Genomic DNA, 14,946 nt, shown 5'->3' on the forward strand with positions numbered 1-14,946 from the left:
CCACTTATGTCCCTTTGGAGTAACTCTAGAATTCAAAATAAAGGCAGATCCCTCTCATGGAAGAGGTGGCAGCGGGCGGGAGTCGATCTTGTTCATCAGTTGATCTCCTCTACCTCCATTGTTCCTTTTGATATTTTTTGTTCTACATACTCACTTCCACCTTCTATACATCCCCAATGGCTTATGCTTACTGGAATACTGTCTAAAATGCATATGCGGCTTGATTTTATGACCTCTATTCACACGATTCGTCACTGGTCTACTTTGGCCTTAATGAAGGGTAGAGCGATATCCCTTTTTTATAGTATTTTAAGGGATCACTTTTTCACCTTTTCACCTCAATCAATGAATCATTGGGACTCGATTCTGCAGACTACACTTGCTGATATAGATTGGGAACTTTTCTGGTCTTCCACGAATCGTCCTCTTCTCTCTTCCAGAGTCTCGCAATCAATGTTCTTCGTTATGTGGAATGCAGTATGGACTCCATTTCGCATGTGGAAAGCGAAACTAAAACAAGACTCTATCTGCTGGAACTGCTTAACAGAGTCCGGGACTCTTGATCACATGCTTTTTCATTGCACTATGGTTCACTCCTTCTGGATTCGTATTTGGAACACTATAAAATCCATAACTAAATGTTCTGAAGAGATTTCCTTAGACATTGTAATTCTTCGTTCTCAACACCCTTGTTTTGCACAAACAAACTGCCCACCTAAACTCATTGATGCCATGTTTGTAACAGCTCTTATGCATATTCTTAAAAATTGGAAATCACCCTCGCTACTCGATTACACCTTTTGGTGGAACTCTCTCAGCATGTATCACAAATTTGAATCTTATGCATATGAGAAAAATACGGTCTCTCGACTCTCCGCAAACATGGTGCGCAGCAAATCACCTTGGTTATTCTTAGATTCGTATGTTCATTCTACTCTATAGACACTTCTGCCTCTCTATCTCGCTATTTATCTATCTCTTGCTTTTTCTTAATCTTTCCCTCTATCTCCCTTTCTCTTATTCACTCTCTTTGCTTTTCTGCTTCTCATCTATCTGCTCTTAGCAGTTACACATACCTTGCATTCTTTTATTAATTTGGTTATATATTATTGATTGCAGACATGGTTTTATTCTATACCAATGGTTCTTATTCAGATTTTGTGTGTCTCAACTGCTTTCTGTATATTTTTTGAAATTTTCAATAAAAATCATTGAACTTAAAAAAAAATAAGAAGTAACTTCAGAATCCTCGGTTTATCTGAAGAAATACCAGATCGTGATTTGATCAAACATTTATACACCTGGATCCCGAAACTCCTTGATCTCACTTTTTCTCAAGAATTTGAAACAGAAAGGGCACATCGTGTCCCTTCTCACCGCTCCTCCTCTGATCGCTATCCTCGCCCGGTGGTGGTGAAACTCCTTCGATATCAACAGGTAGTTGACATCATGCAGCGTGCAAAGATCCGTGCTCCTCTGAAACATGAGGGAGCCTCCATACTTTTCGTCCCTGACCTCAGCAAGTCGACGGCCTACAAAAGAAAACAACTTCTTTCGTATCGTCCCCAGCTGAAACAGCTCTCCGCTAGATACGGGCTTCTATATCCTGCCAGAATGAGAGTGACACTAAACAACACCACTAAGGATTTCATTAATCCTGAAGATTTAGCTGCTTTCATCGAGCAACACTCACCGACCCCTATTCATCAGGTTTGAAGTGTGCTGTGTATCACTCTGCATGCTCTCCTATCACTGACTGACTCACTTTGTTTTGATTTATATAATTCTTTTTAGTAGCATGCCAGTTTACTGGGTTTATGTCTGCGACGTGTGGTGTTTTGACATGCATGATTCTTCCACACTATTTTCTATCTGCTATGTTCATGCCACATGGTCACAAATCTAGCATGCTGTTGCACTTTGCATGATCACAGTTTGTTCTGGCTTTTCAGAGGTGCTTTCCCCCTCTAAGTTTAACACATACCTTATACTATTTTTCTGGTAAGCATCATTGCAGATATGCCAGATTACCCAGTCTGGAAAATGCTCTATAATGTGTTCTCATATGCATGTTAATATTCCACCTTTTGATACATGTTTTAGGTCAGTTTAACTGTCATTTGCTATTAGTACTGAAAACTTGATTCATGTACTATATGTTTCATGATCGGATTACATCTATAGGTAATACTACTCAATCTTTCTCATATACTTTTACAATGATTTGGAATGGGATTCCGTCTTGTGTTAGAACTCTTCTCTCCTTCCAGATTTTCCATAAATCTATGAAAACACATTTATTTCAACAGTTCTTAGAAAATTGTTCTAAGGAAAATTAGTTATCTTCTTTCTAGGATGTTGGATGAGGATCTTCATTAATAAGTTATTTTCTCTCTAATCTAACTACTTTCACTTCGATTATCGATTTTTATGTGAACTGAGTCAACCTCCTTTTGGGGAGATGACACAGATTTAGATTAGATTAGATATAGAAACATAGAAACATAGAAGGTGACGGCAGATAAGGGCCAAGGCCCATCAAGTCTGCCCACATCAATGACCCTCCCCTACCTCCCTTTGCGAAGAGATCCCACCTTTCGATCCCATTTAGCTTTAAAATCAGGCACACTGCTGGCCTCAATCACCTGCATCGGAAGACCATTCCATCGATCCACCACCCTCTCTGTGAAGAAGTATTTCCTGGTGTCGCCATGTAATGTCCCTCCCCTGATTTTCCAGATATGTGCAAGTACTGTAGAAGGCAATCCTCTCTTAAGGAATATATCACAAACTTCCAGGCCAGAAACAAAACCTTCTATGTCTTTGTAAAGACACATTTCATTTTTTCTGCTTGTGTTACAACCCACTGTATTACTGGTGCTTTTGTAGGTAGAATTCATACCGGTAGCAAGGACTGGTGAGACTCCTTAACAGAGGGTGGTGATGGGAGAGGAGAAATTTCTTGCACTGCTCCTAGAACACTGAATGACTTTCTCTTAGAGGGTGGCACCAAGGCAGGAGGCAATGACATTGGCACAGGCTCCTTCTCAAGGGCACAATACACCAGAAACATGGCCACTGTAAATTCATCTCAGTCTAGTCCACCATGATTGATATCACTTAGGGCTCTTTTTACTAAGCTGCGATAGTGTTTTCAGCGCACGCAGAATTTTAGCACGCGCTAAACCCACGCTACGCGGCTAGAACTCAATGCCAGCTCAATGGTGGTGTTAGCGTCTAGCATGCTTGGCAATTAAGCGCGCGCTAAAACTGCCAGCGCAACTTAGTAAAAGGAGCCCTTAGTTCCCAAACTCTTTCTAAGATATCCACAGGCAGTATGGAGTTTAGTAGCACAGGTTTCACCTTCTCTCTGCCCTACTGCCACTTAACAATTGTTTTAATTGGGTTTAAGTGGCATGATAATTGGTCGTGCCATTAAAACTCAATTAAACCCTCGTTACAAAAAATAAATAGCCACCACTCTGCAGCCTCCAGTACTGGCGCCTAGGTCCCTGGCGGCTAGCGGTGCATAGTAACGCCAAAGCCCGTAGGTGTACATGTTTAGGGGCAATGCTAGACTTTGGTGTCACTATGTGGTGCTGGCCACGATTCAGGAAGGACCCTGGGTGCCAGAAAACCCTGGCCTATATTTATGACACCTAGGGTCTTTGGGAGCCACGATTCTATAAGCAGCGCCTGTTTTGTAGGAAATTTTAGAATTAAGAAATTTTAGCATTATCTGCTATTTTGTATGTTATAAAAGGGCTATTACCTCAAGATATTAGATCTGATTGTATTTTAATTACATGATAAATGTTCTTCCCAGGAGTTGCTCTGGCTTCTTAATATCTTGAAATCCACATTGAGCTTTACGGTAAATGGAGGAATATCAGACCTTTGTGTTTTTGAATATAGCAGGCCTCAGTATCACTATCCCCGGATATCATAAATGCTAGGTACTCCACTGTCTCTGGATCATTGATAAATTTAATTTAACACAATCCTAATCTGAATAGAGAATGGCACTGAGCATATGAGTGGAGCAGGCTGCAGTATCACTATCCAGATAGCGGCAGTGTTTAAATTTAAGACAAGTAGCCATGTAGAAGACTGAATATTGTGACCAGTCAGACTCTGTGCCTGACGTGTTCCCAGCTAGAAATTTCAGGAGAGGCAGAGACAGGGCTAGGAAAGTTGTTCCCAAGCCCCGCAGAGCCCAGCAGCCTAGGTTCCAGGAGTACACTAGGGATGAATCTGCTGAGAATGAGGTCCTATCTGATTATTCAGAAGCTGAGGACATGGTAACTCAGCCCACCTCTGCTAGGTTTGTTCCTAAGCCTGTGAATATTAGGTTTAGACAGGATACTCCTGTTACAACATCCACAGGGGGAGCCCAAGAGAGCCTCAGAACAGCACAGGCACACTGAGAACAGGGCGTGGCTTTCCCCCTAAAAAGCCAGCTGCTTTCCCTTCAGAATCAGAGAGGCCAAGGAAGGGAAAAGGTCCTCTCTCCTGGGCTCAGCAGCCAGCCAGGTCAGAGCAAGTAGATAGCCTGGAGCCGATGGAAGTGGAGAATGTAGCTCCTTGCCAGGAAGTTGAGGCCATACCGCAAGTGGAACAAATGGAGGTTTGTGAGCAGTTAGTGCCAGAACATGAAGCCATGGAAACTGGTATAGCTTGCAAGGTTAGCAACTGAAAAACTGGGGTTTTTTGTGAAGTTTTCCAAGCAAGTCACTGTTTTAAAGTGAACTGTTTTTGAATGTTATTTTGTAGTTTTGCTTGGACACTTATCAAGGCTTTGTAAAAGGAGCCCTAAATATTATCGCTCTCTGGATAATTTCTGGAAAGTCCCACAGTCTTCCCCCACTCTGCTTCACTGTTATGTGGATAATGCCAAAACAGACTGGAAGGAGTTTTAATGACATTATCTATATAGGGGGGTCGTTCAGGTAGAAGGAATTGGGCATCCTTCTTGCCGATTTCAGGGATGGGGGGTGTCAGGGTAGTGTCCTCAGGCAGGAGGGAGTGGGCATCCCTCTTGCCTTTTTTTTTTTTGGGGGGGGGGGTCTTCTGGCCACTGCAGTCAGCTGAGCTGATCATGACAGGGGAATTACCCCTGATCAGCTGCACTGGCAGGACTCCCCGAAGCCATGGTTTCAACGAGTCAGTGAACCTAATCCCCATCACTCACACTCACACTCACTTCCCAACTTTCACACACATACTACAGTCATATCTTGGTTACTTCATGAGTTCATTAGTCCATGATCATCTAGTCAGAGAGGCTTCAAACTGAGAGTTGCACAACAGTCTAGCACATGAAAATCACAGTTTCTTAAACACAATTGTCAGGCCTCTCTGTCCTCATGATGGTCCTGTTCTTCAATTCATAAAGCATTCAGCTCAACACAAGACTGTGTTTCGCCACCTGGCGTCTTCAGGAGCTGTATTTGCAAGGCTCACCAACATCACAACTTCACCCGTAAACTAAGCATGACTCGAGCAGGGACCCAGGGTTCGGCACAAGCCGGGATCAGCTGACAAGCAGGAAACACACCGTCTACTAGTTTGATTTCCTGGTAGACGGTGTGTTTACTGCTAACGGCAAATATTCAGCACTGGCCAGCTAAGTTTAGCAGGCAAATCAGACTGCATAAAGAGCAGTCCCATCTTTGCCTGCTATTAAACAACCAGCGCTGAATGTTCGCTTAGTTGCTTAAGTTATAGCCAACCCAAACCCCCCCTCCCCCGACTATTCAATGCTAGTTGCCAGAAATGGCCCAGCATTGAATATCCAGGTTAAGCACGCTGCCCAGCACCAGCTGAAAATCTCCCAGTAGGATTTTCAGTATCATAGGTCCCATTCTTTGAAATGCTCTGTCACTGCATCTACGATTAGACCTATCACTTTCAAAGTTCAAGGAGGGAATAAAGACATTTTTACAGTACCTAATATAGCTAACCTCTTGGATTATCTCCACCCTCGCCTTCCTCTGGAGGGAAGGCTGGGTTGCCAACGCTGTTTTGACTGCACCACTTCTCTTTCTGCTATTTGTGATATAATTTCCTGTTCACTTTTCATTTCTAATTTGAATTATTTTATTGTAAACCATTCGGTATGAACTTTTCAATGGGTGGTATATCACATATTGATTAAACTTGGAAACAAACAGACATCCAGGAAATTAAAGATACACATGACAGAATACTAAAATGCACTTAAAAAAAAAAAAGAGGCACCGATAGTGGACCACTGCTTATTTCATAATCATTCTTTTTCAGAGCTGCGGTGCTTTGTAATAGATCATACACTGGTAAATCGGAGAGGAGTTGACTTAGGCAAAATGATTACAGCAGCACGAACAAGTGTGGATTTATAGATTAAGGGCCAGATTCTCTAAAGGGTGCCTCACTTAATTGGTAAAATCCCCTTAATAGCTTAAATAATTTTTAAAAAATTAATTGAGTGATAGGCACCTACCTGATTCTAGAAAAGGTTGGTGCCTATCACATGGCGCTTAGTGGTGCTTAATGCATTTTTTTAAAGCAGGGGTTGTATCTGTTCAGGTTATTTTAACCACATGTTTTGATATTTTAAGACAGATGCCATTTGGGAAGTGGGTGTAGTGGATCGATTCTATAGCTGTTAAGATATAGGAATGCACCTGTGTTTTATCATTTTTATTGTGGTATATGATTTCTTTGTAATGTTGTAAATTGGAATTATGTTTGTGTACTTTGTGAGCCGCCTTGGGCAAAGGTGGATTATAAATATTTTAAATAAATAAATAAAAGCCTAAGTGGTGTTTTTATGGGCGGAGCATGACTTAGGCACCGCTAAGTGTGATTCTCTAAAAACTTAGGAGCCTGAAATGTAGGCCTTTAAAACCCTGGCCTACGTTTCCGGCGCCTAAGTTTTACCTAACATAGTAGATGACGGCAAAGAAAGACCCGAATGATCCATCCAGTCTGCCCAACCTGATTCAATTTAAATTTTTTAAATTATTCTGCTTAGCTATTTCTGGGCAAGAATCCAAAGCTCTACTTGGTACTGTGCTTGGGTTCCAACTGCCGAAATCTCCGTCAAAACTCACTCCAGCCCATCTACACCCTCCCAGTCATTGAAGCCCACCCCAGCCCATCCTCCCCCAAACGGCCAGACACAGACCGTGCAAGTCTGCCCAGTACTGGACTTAGTTCAATATTTACTATTATTTTCTGATTCTAGATCCTCTTTGTTCATCCCTCACTTCTTTGAACTCCGTCACCGTTTTCCTCTCCACCACCTCTGTCGGGAGCGCATTCCAGGCATCCACCACCCTCTCTGTAAAGTAGAATTTCCTAACATTGCTCTTGAATCTCCCACCCCTCAGCCTCAAATTATGTCCTCTGGTTTTACCATTTTCCTTTCTCTAGAAAAGATTTTGTTCTATGTTAATACCCTTCGAGTATTTTAACATCTGAATCATATCTCCCCTGTCCCTCCTTTCCTCTAGGGTATACATATTCAGGGCTTCCAGTCTCTCCTCAAATGTCTTCTGGTGCAAGCCTCCTATCATTTTTGTCGCCCTTCTCTGGACCGCTTCAAGTCTTCTTGCGTCCTTCATCAGATACAGTCTCCAAAACTGAACATAATACTCCAAGTGGAGCCTCACCAATGACCTGTACAGGGGCATCAACACCTTCTTCCTTCTACTGGCTAGGCCTCTCTTTATATAGCTCAGCATCCTTCTGGCAGCAGCCACCGCCTTGCCACACTGTTTTATTTGCCTTTAGATCTTCGGACACTATCACCCCAAGGTCCCTTTCCCCGTCCATACATATCAGCTTCTCCCCTTCCAGCATATACGGTTCCTTCCAATTATTAATCCCTAAATGCATTGCTCTGCATTTCTTTGCATTGAATTTTAGTTGCCAGGCATTAAACCATTCCTTTAACTTTTGCAGATCCTTTTTCATATTTTCCACTCCCTCTTCAGTGTCTACTCTGTTACAAATCTTGATAACATCCGCAAAAAGGCAAACATTTCCTTCTAACCCTTCAGCAATGTCACTCACAAACATTGAACAGGATCGATCCCAGCACCAAACTCACTATTCACCATTCCTTTCTCTGAGCGACTTCCATTAATCACCACCCTCTGGCGTCTGTCTGACAGCCAGTTTCTAACCCAGTTCACCACTTTGGGTCCTAACTTCAGCCCTTCAAGTTTGTTCAAGAGCCTCCTATGAGGAACCGTATCAAAGGCTTTGCTGAAAATCTAAGTAAATTACATTTAGCATATGTCCTCGATCCAGCTCTCCGGTGACCCAAACAAAAAATTCAGTGAGGTTCATTTGGCACAATTTACCTTTTGTAAAGCCATGTGCCTCGGATCCTGTAACCCATTAGAATCAAGGAAGTACACTATCCTTTCTTTCAGCGACACTTCCATTATTTTTCCAACAACCAAAGTGAGGCTCACCGGCCTGTAGTTTCCCACTTCATCTCTATGACCACTTTTGTGAATAGGGACCACAACCGCTCTCCTCCAATCCCCAGGAACCACTCCCATCTCCAGAGATTTGTTGAACAAGTCTTTAATAGGACCCGCCAGAATCTCTCTGAGCTCCCTCAGTATCCTAGGATGGATCCCATCTTGTCCTATCACTTTGTCCACCTTCAGTTTTTCAAGTTGCTCATAAACACTCTCCTCTGTGAACGGCGCAGAATCTGTACACAGTTCTGTACACAGATTAACATGTATTTTTCTAGGCACCAGCCAATTTAGGCACCATTTACAGAGTCTGGGCCTAAATGCTTTACAGACAGTTGGGGTGAATTCTTTGATAAATTGGTTTTATTATTTTTGGAAAAAATCTGTAATAACATGTTGATCCTGATTACAGTAGATAAAATGCATCTATCACACATGAGTAAACATTGATTGACTAAAAGATCGTTTAAACGAAGCAAAAAAAAATAAAAATGTTGGTCCACCTTGTTTATGAGGTCATAAGAATGAAGGTAATGTGGTGTGCTGTGAACATGTACAGCGCTGCGTGCGTCTGGTAGCGCTATACAAAATAATTAATAATAGTAGTAGTATATGGAAATAAGCACTTGTTTTGAGTTTCAAGTTTGCTAAGGCCCTTTTTTACTAAGCCCTAGAAGCTTCTACTATGACCCAGGGCGCTAAATGCTCCAACACTCATAGGAATTCTATTAGCGTCGGAGCAGCATTGGAGCATTTAATGCTCCAGGCTACGTTAGAAACTTCTACCGCTGCTCAGTAAAAGAGAGGGGGGGGGTTAAGTTTTCTAATGTAGAACTTTATTGTGCATTGTTTTTGCCAGAAATATGCGCTTCTTCTCTGACGCAGCATTCCTGACACTGTGAAATGCTTGCCACTGTTGAATGAATACAGAGGGCTTGCACAATATCAGCTGAAGCATTTAAATTTGTTCTTGATTAAAGAGGTAGCGCCCCTTGATAAATTCTCTCCTTAGATTAGATTAGATTAGATTAAGTTTCAAGTTTATTTGTTCTTAATGAATCGCCTATTTAAATTGCTAAGCGATGTACAACATAATAAAATATACAGATAAAATATTAGTGTTAACATACAAAATGACTTTTGTTATGGGTTAAAAATTAACATACAAAATACATACATACAAAATGACTTTTGTTATGGGTTAAAACTTACAAGAATTGTGTGGGTAAGTGGGGAGAAAGTTACAATGTTTAGATAGGAGAGAAAGAAAAACATAAAAGGAAAGAACAAAAAAAGGGGGGGGTAATTTTAGCTATTTAAGTAAAAATCGATAATTAGTATGCTAGGAATCGTAAGCATCTTTCAAGAGAAATGTTTTTAAGGTTTTTTTAAATAAGGTTAAATCTTTTAATTCTCTAATATATTGGGGTAAAAGATTCCACGATTGGGGGGGCCATAACTGAAAACATGTTGTGCCGTCTAATTCCTATAACTTTCATTGAGGGAACAGAAAGAAGATTGTGAGAAGTCGAACGGAGAGATCGTGTCGTGCTGTAAGGGATTAACCACCTGTTGATAAATTGTGGTTCATTGAAACTCAAGGCTTTAAAAACTAAAAACAGTAATTTAAAAGTAATACGGTGGCTTACCGGAAGCCAATGGGATTTAATCAACAGGGGGGTAACATGATCATATTTTTTCGCATTGTAGATCAGTTTCACAGATCCTGCTGCCCACACATGGTCCAGCATTTTATGAACATAAAACCAATGGTGGCAAAAGAATGACTGACCACCTCAGAGTGAATATTTGCCACCATCATATAATAACAAATGTGCTTTTTTTTTTTTTCTCCTCATATAGGTAAACTAAAATGAATGAAACAAAAAGGACAAATGGAACGTCAGTCACAGGATTTATTCTTCTTGGACTTCCAAATCAGCTCCGGATACAAAACGTACTTTTCATCGTGTTCCTTTTAATATACATAGCTACTGTGACTGGAAATGCGCTGATAATTTCAGTAACCAGACTGGATCATCACCTTCACACTCCAATGTACTTTTTCCTCAGTAATTTGTCGTTCCTGGATATCTCCTATTCTTCAAGCATTGTTCCCAGAATGCTGATCAACTTCTTATCAAGCAGATATATTTCTTATCTTGGATGTACCACCCAGATGTACGTCCATCTTTCTTTGGGTGGCACGGAATGTTTCCTCCTTGCTGTCATGGCATATGACCGCTACGTAGCGATATGTAATCCCTTACGTTACGCCATCATTATGAACAATAAAGCGTGTATGAAGATAGCTGCAGGATCATGGATATGTGGTTTCCTGGATGCACTGGTGCACACCGTTCTCGCACTACAATTACCTTACTGTGGCCCCAATGAAATTAACCATTTCCTATGTGAAGTCCCAGCAGTGTTAAACCTTGCATGCACAGATATCTCCATTAATAAGATTGTGATTTTTGCATGTGCTATAGTAGTTGTACTCTTCCCATTTCTGTTAATCTTATTCTCCTATATTCATATTTTGTCAACTGTGCTAAGGATCCGTTCTGCTGAGGGCAGATATAAAGCTTTTTCTACCTGTGCCTCCCATTTGATGGTAGTCACCTTATTTTACGGTGCTGTCATTTTTATGTACATGAAACCCAAGTCAGAACATTCACAGGAGCAAGACAAAATGGCTACTCTCTTCTATAGCGTTGTAACTCCAATGCTGAACCCCATGATCTATAGCCTGAGAAACCAGGAAGTGAAGGGAGCACTGAGAAAAGTTGTAAAGAGAAAAATATTTTGCTAAGGACCAGAAGGTCATATTTACCCTGATGGTTTCTACTGGTGCACAGTTGTTCCCATGGCATTAGTATGTACTCGTCTCCTCCACCGCCAACTCCAGACTCCGTCCCTTCTTTCTTGCCAAGCCATATGCCTAGAACAGGCTTCCAGAGTCAATATGTCATGCTCCGTCTCTAGCAGTATTCAAATCCAAGCTAAAAGTTCACTTTTTTGAAGCTGCTTTCAACTCTTTATGGGTCTTTATGATATATGGGTTACCTTTACCCATATATCATTCCTTCTGCTAGAAACACCCCAACCCTGAGAGGTCCTGTCTGTCTGTCCAAATTAGATTGTAAGCTCTTCTAAGCAGGGATCATCTACTGAATGTTAAATGTACAGTGCTGTGTATGCCTTTCAGCGCTATAGAAATGATAAATAGTAGTAGTAGTCATAGTACTCTGTTCCATATACAGATGATACCTATGTTTGAAAGGTATTATGGTTCACATTCTAAGACTTACATTTGGATTGTATGGTTGGAGGTTGTCAATAAGAACATTTCAGAAGTATGGGCAGTCATCATGGTTTCATGAAAAATATGACACTGACTCCCAGTTTTCAGTGACAGACAGTTGTAAAATTTTACATTACCACCAACTCTTCGGTGTATTTCTCTTCCTGCTCGTGGACAATGACAAACCCAAGAAATGCTGATGCTTTGTATTTTTTTTTCTTTATTTTAGCTGTTATTGTAAACCGCTCTAAAACTTACACGGAAGGCAGCATATCAAATTATTAAATCAAATCAATCAAACCGATATGCAGCTGGCTAAATGATTTTTGACCAAAAGGTCATATTTACCCTGATGGTGCACAGTTGTTTGCATGGCATTAGTTAAGTGACAATCAAATATATGCAAATTCATATGGCACTAGAATGGAAGTAGAAAATTAAAGATATCTGAAACATCTAACAAGAACAGAAAATATTTCATGTTGTTTTCTTCTGGATTTGTACTGTTTCTAAAAACTTTAGAGGACCATGCAATATACTGATGAAAAAAGTACTTTTCTTCAAGAAACAATACCATACCACTGGGGTGTTTACACGAAGAACATTTAAATAAGAATGTTTCCAAATTACCTGAGCAACAAAAAAGGAAGGAGGGGTCCAACCTTATCTGCAGAAAAAACCAACCAGGAACAAACAAAAACCAACTGCAGATGTGTACAAGATGCAGGCAGAATTTATTGTGACAAATATAAATTTATAAAAACCTTTTTCCCAAACAAGGGACCCAACACGGTCCGTGTTTCGGACAAACCTTCGTCAGGGGTCCAATATGCAAAAAGGTTTGAAAAATATGCCACAAAAAATATGGAATAAAAAATCATAAACCAAAAGGTCCAATGTGCCTTTGTGAGACGCTTTACAGGAGTTGGCGATTCTCGGCACATTGGACCTTTTGGTTTATGATTTTTTATTCCATATTTTTTGTGGCATATTTTTCAAACCTTTTTGCATATTGGACCCCTGACGAAGGTTTGTCCGAAACACGGACCGTGTCGGGTCCCTTGTTTGGGAAAAAGGTTTTTATAAATTTATATTTGTCACAATAAATTCTGCCTGCATCTTGTACACATCTGCAGTTGGTTTTTGTTTGTTCCAAATTACCTGAACCACATGCTAACAATAAGAAAGTTCATCACAAGTTAGAGTATTAGAATGTATTTCACTTAAATAAAATGTAGACATAATGGCGCTGATTCTATAAAAGATGCCTACAGTTAGGCATCTAGCTTATCCTCCCTTTAACAAAGCCGTGTTAGGATTTTTTAGCACCAGCTGCGGTGGTATTAGCTCTGACGCTCATATGAGCATCGGAGCTAATAGTGCCATGGCAGGAAATAAAAAAGCCTGTTTCGTAAAAGTGTGTGGGGGGGAATACATTTTTTAATTGGCTCTGATAATTGAAAGCACCATTAAAAACCTATTTTAACATTATTTTAAAAAATTAGGCCCCCTGTAATCAAGCTGCGTAAGGGTTCACAGACTGCTGCGGTAGAAGCTAAACTAAACTAAACTAAACCTTAGGTTTGTATACCGTGCCATCTCCACAAGCGTAGAGCTCGGCACGGTTTACAGAGTTAGGAAGAAAGGAACTCCAATGAAGGGTTATAGGAAAGGAACAAGAAGAAAGAGAGGGACAAGGGTCCCAGAGAGCAGGAGCTGTTAGATTTTTGAAAAGAGCCAAGTTTTCAGGTGTTTGCGGAATAACTGGAGGGAGTTTGAATTTCTGAGCGGAGATGTGAGGTTGTTCCAGAGTTCTGTGGTTCTAAAGGGGAGGGATGTTCCTAGTTTTCCTGCGCGGGATATACCTTTTGTAGAAGGGAATGATAGTTTCAGTTTTTGGGATCTGGTGGATTTAGGGTTAGAGGAGTTCCAAAGGAGTGGAATAACGGGAGGAAGGATGCCGTGTAGAATCTTGAAGGCTAAGCAGGCACATTTAAAGAGGACTCTGGAGTGTACTGGAAGCCAGTGGAGCTTGGACAGGAGTGGAGAGACGTGGTCGAACTTGCCTTTTGCGAAAATAAGCTTATCCGCGGTGTTCTGAATTAGCTGAAGTCTATGGAGGTTTTTCTTAGTTAGGCTTATAAAGATGGAGTTGCAATAATCCAGTCTAGAGAGGATGGTGGATTGAACAAGGACGGCGAAGTGAGAATAATGAAAGCTGGATCTTACTTTCCTCAGCATATGAAGGCTAAAGAAGCATTTTTTTTACCAAGGAGTTGAGGTGGTCATTGAAGGAGAGAGAGGAGTCTATGATGATGCCCAGGACTTTGCTTGAAAACTCGAGCTGAAGAGTGGGGCCGGAGGATAAAGGGATGGAGGTGGGTAAATGGTCTAATATTGGGCCGAGCCAAAAAAAGCAGAGCATAAATATTTCTTCATGAGCAAGGATTTTTAGTTACAATACCCCATGAGTGCTACTCACTATCATTCAATATGGTAATCTATTTATATAAATGTAATGAGCTGAAATGTCATTACAGAATGCATTGACTCCTTAATTAAAATGATATTAAAAAAAAGAATGTATTTCAACAATTATTTTTTTTTAAAAGAAAAACAACCTGTTTTATACTATTCAGGTATACGAGTACACTATTCCAGCAAGGATGCAGTTTTGGATTCTTACTGCTGCACCTGTGTTTTATGTCTCTAGCTGTTCATTGACTGAGTTCAGTTATCAGTGGGTGTTCAAGCTAGGGGTAATTCACCAGTACTATGAGGGACTGGACTACTGTTTGGAGAGAGAGAAAGAGACAAAGAGAGACAGAGAAGAGGGATAGAGAGAGAGAAAGAGACAGAGAAGAGGGAAAGAAAGAGACAGAGAGAGAGAGAAGAGAGAAAGAAAGAAACAGAGAGACAGAGAAGAAGGAAAGAAAGAGAGAAAGAGACATACAGAGAGAGAAAGAGACAGAGAAGAGGGAAAGAAAGAGAGAGAAAGCGGCAAAGAGAGAGAGAGAAGAGAGAAAGAAAGAGACAGAGAGACAGAGAAGAGGGAAAGAAAGAGACACAGAGAGAGAGCGAGAAGAGGGAAAGAAAGAGAAAGAGACATAGAGAGAGAGACAAAGAGAGAGAGAGACATAGAAGAGAGAAAGAAAGAGAGAG

General features: G+C 40.8%; 1 protein-coding gene across 1 annotated transcript; it reads left to right on the top strand.

Moving 5' to 3' along the window:
• Positions 1–4,504: 4,504 nt before the first annotated feature.
• Positions 4,505–11,292, top strand: LOC117367483 (olfactory receptor 2A5-like). The gene is made up of 2 exons (XM_033960055.1): positions 4,505–4,627; positions 10,341–11,292. Exon 2 carries the CDS (start codon positions 10,351–10,353, stop codon positions 11,290–11,292), a length of 942 nt encoding a protein of 313 aa, XP_033815946.1. The 5' UTR covers positions 4,505–4,627; positions 10,341–10,350.
• Positions 11,293–14,946: the final 3,654 nt, after the last annotated feature.

The sequence above is a fragment of the Geotrypetes seraphini genome, chromosome 1 (genome assembly GCF_902459505.1).
Source record: "Geotrypetes seraphini chromosome 1, aGeoSer1.1, whole genome shotgun sequence".
Classification (NCBI taxonomy): domain Eukaryota; kingdom Metazoa; phylum Chordata; class Amphibia; order Gymnophiona; family Dermophiidae; genus Geotrypetes; species Geotrypetes seraphini.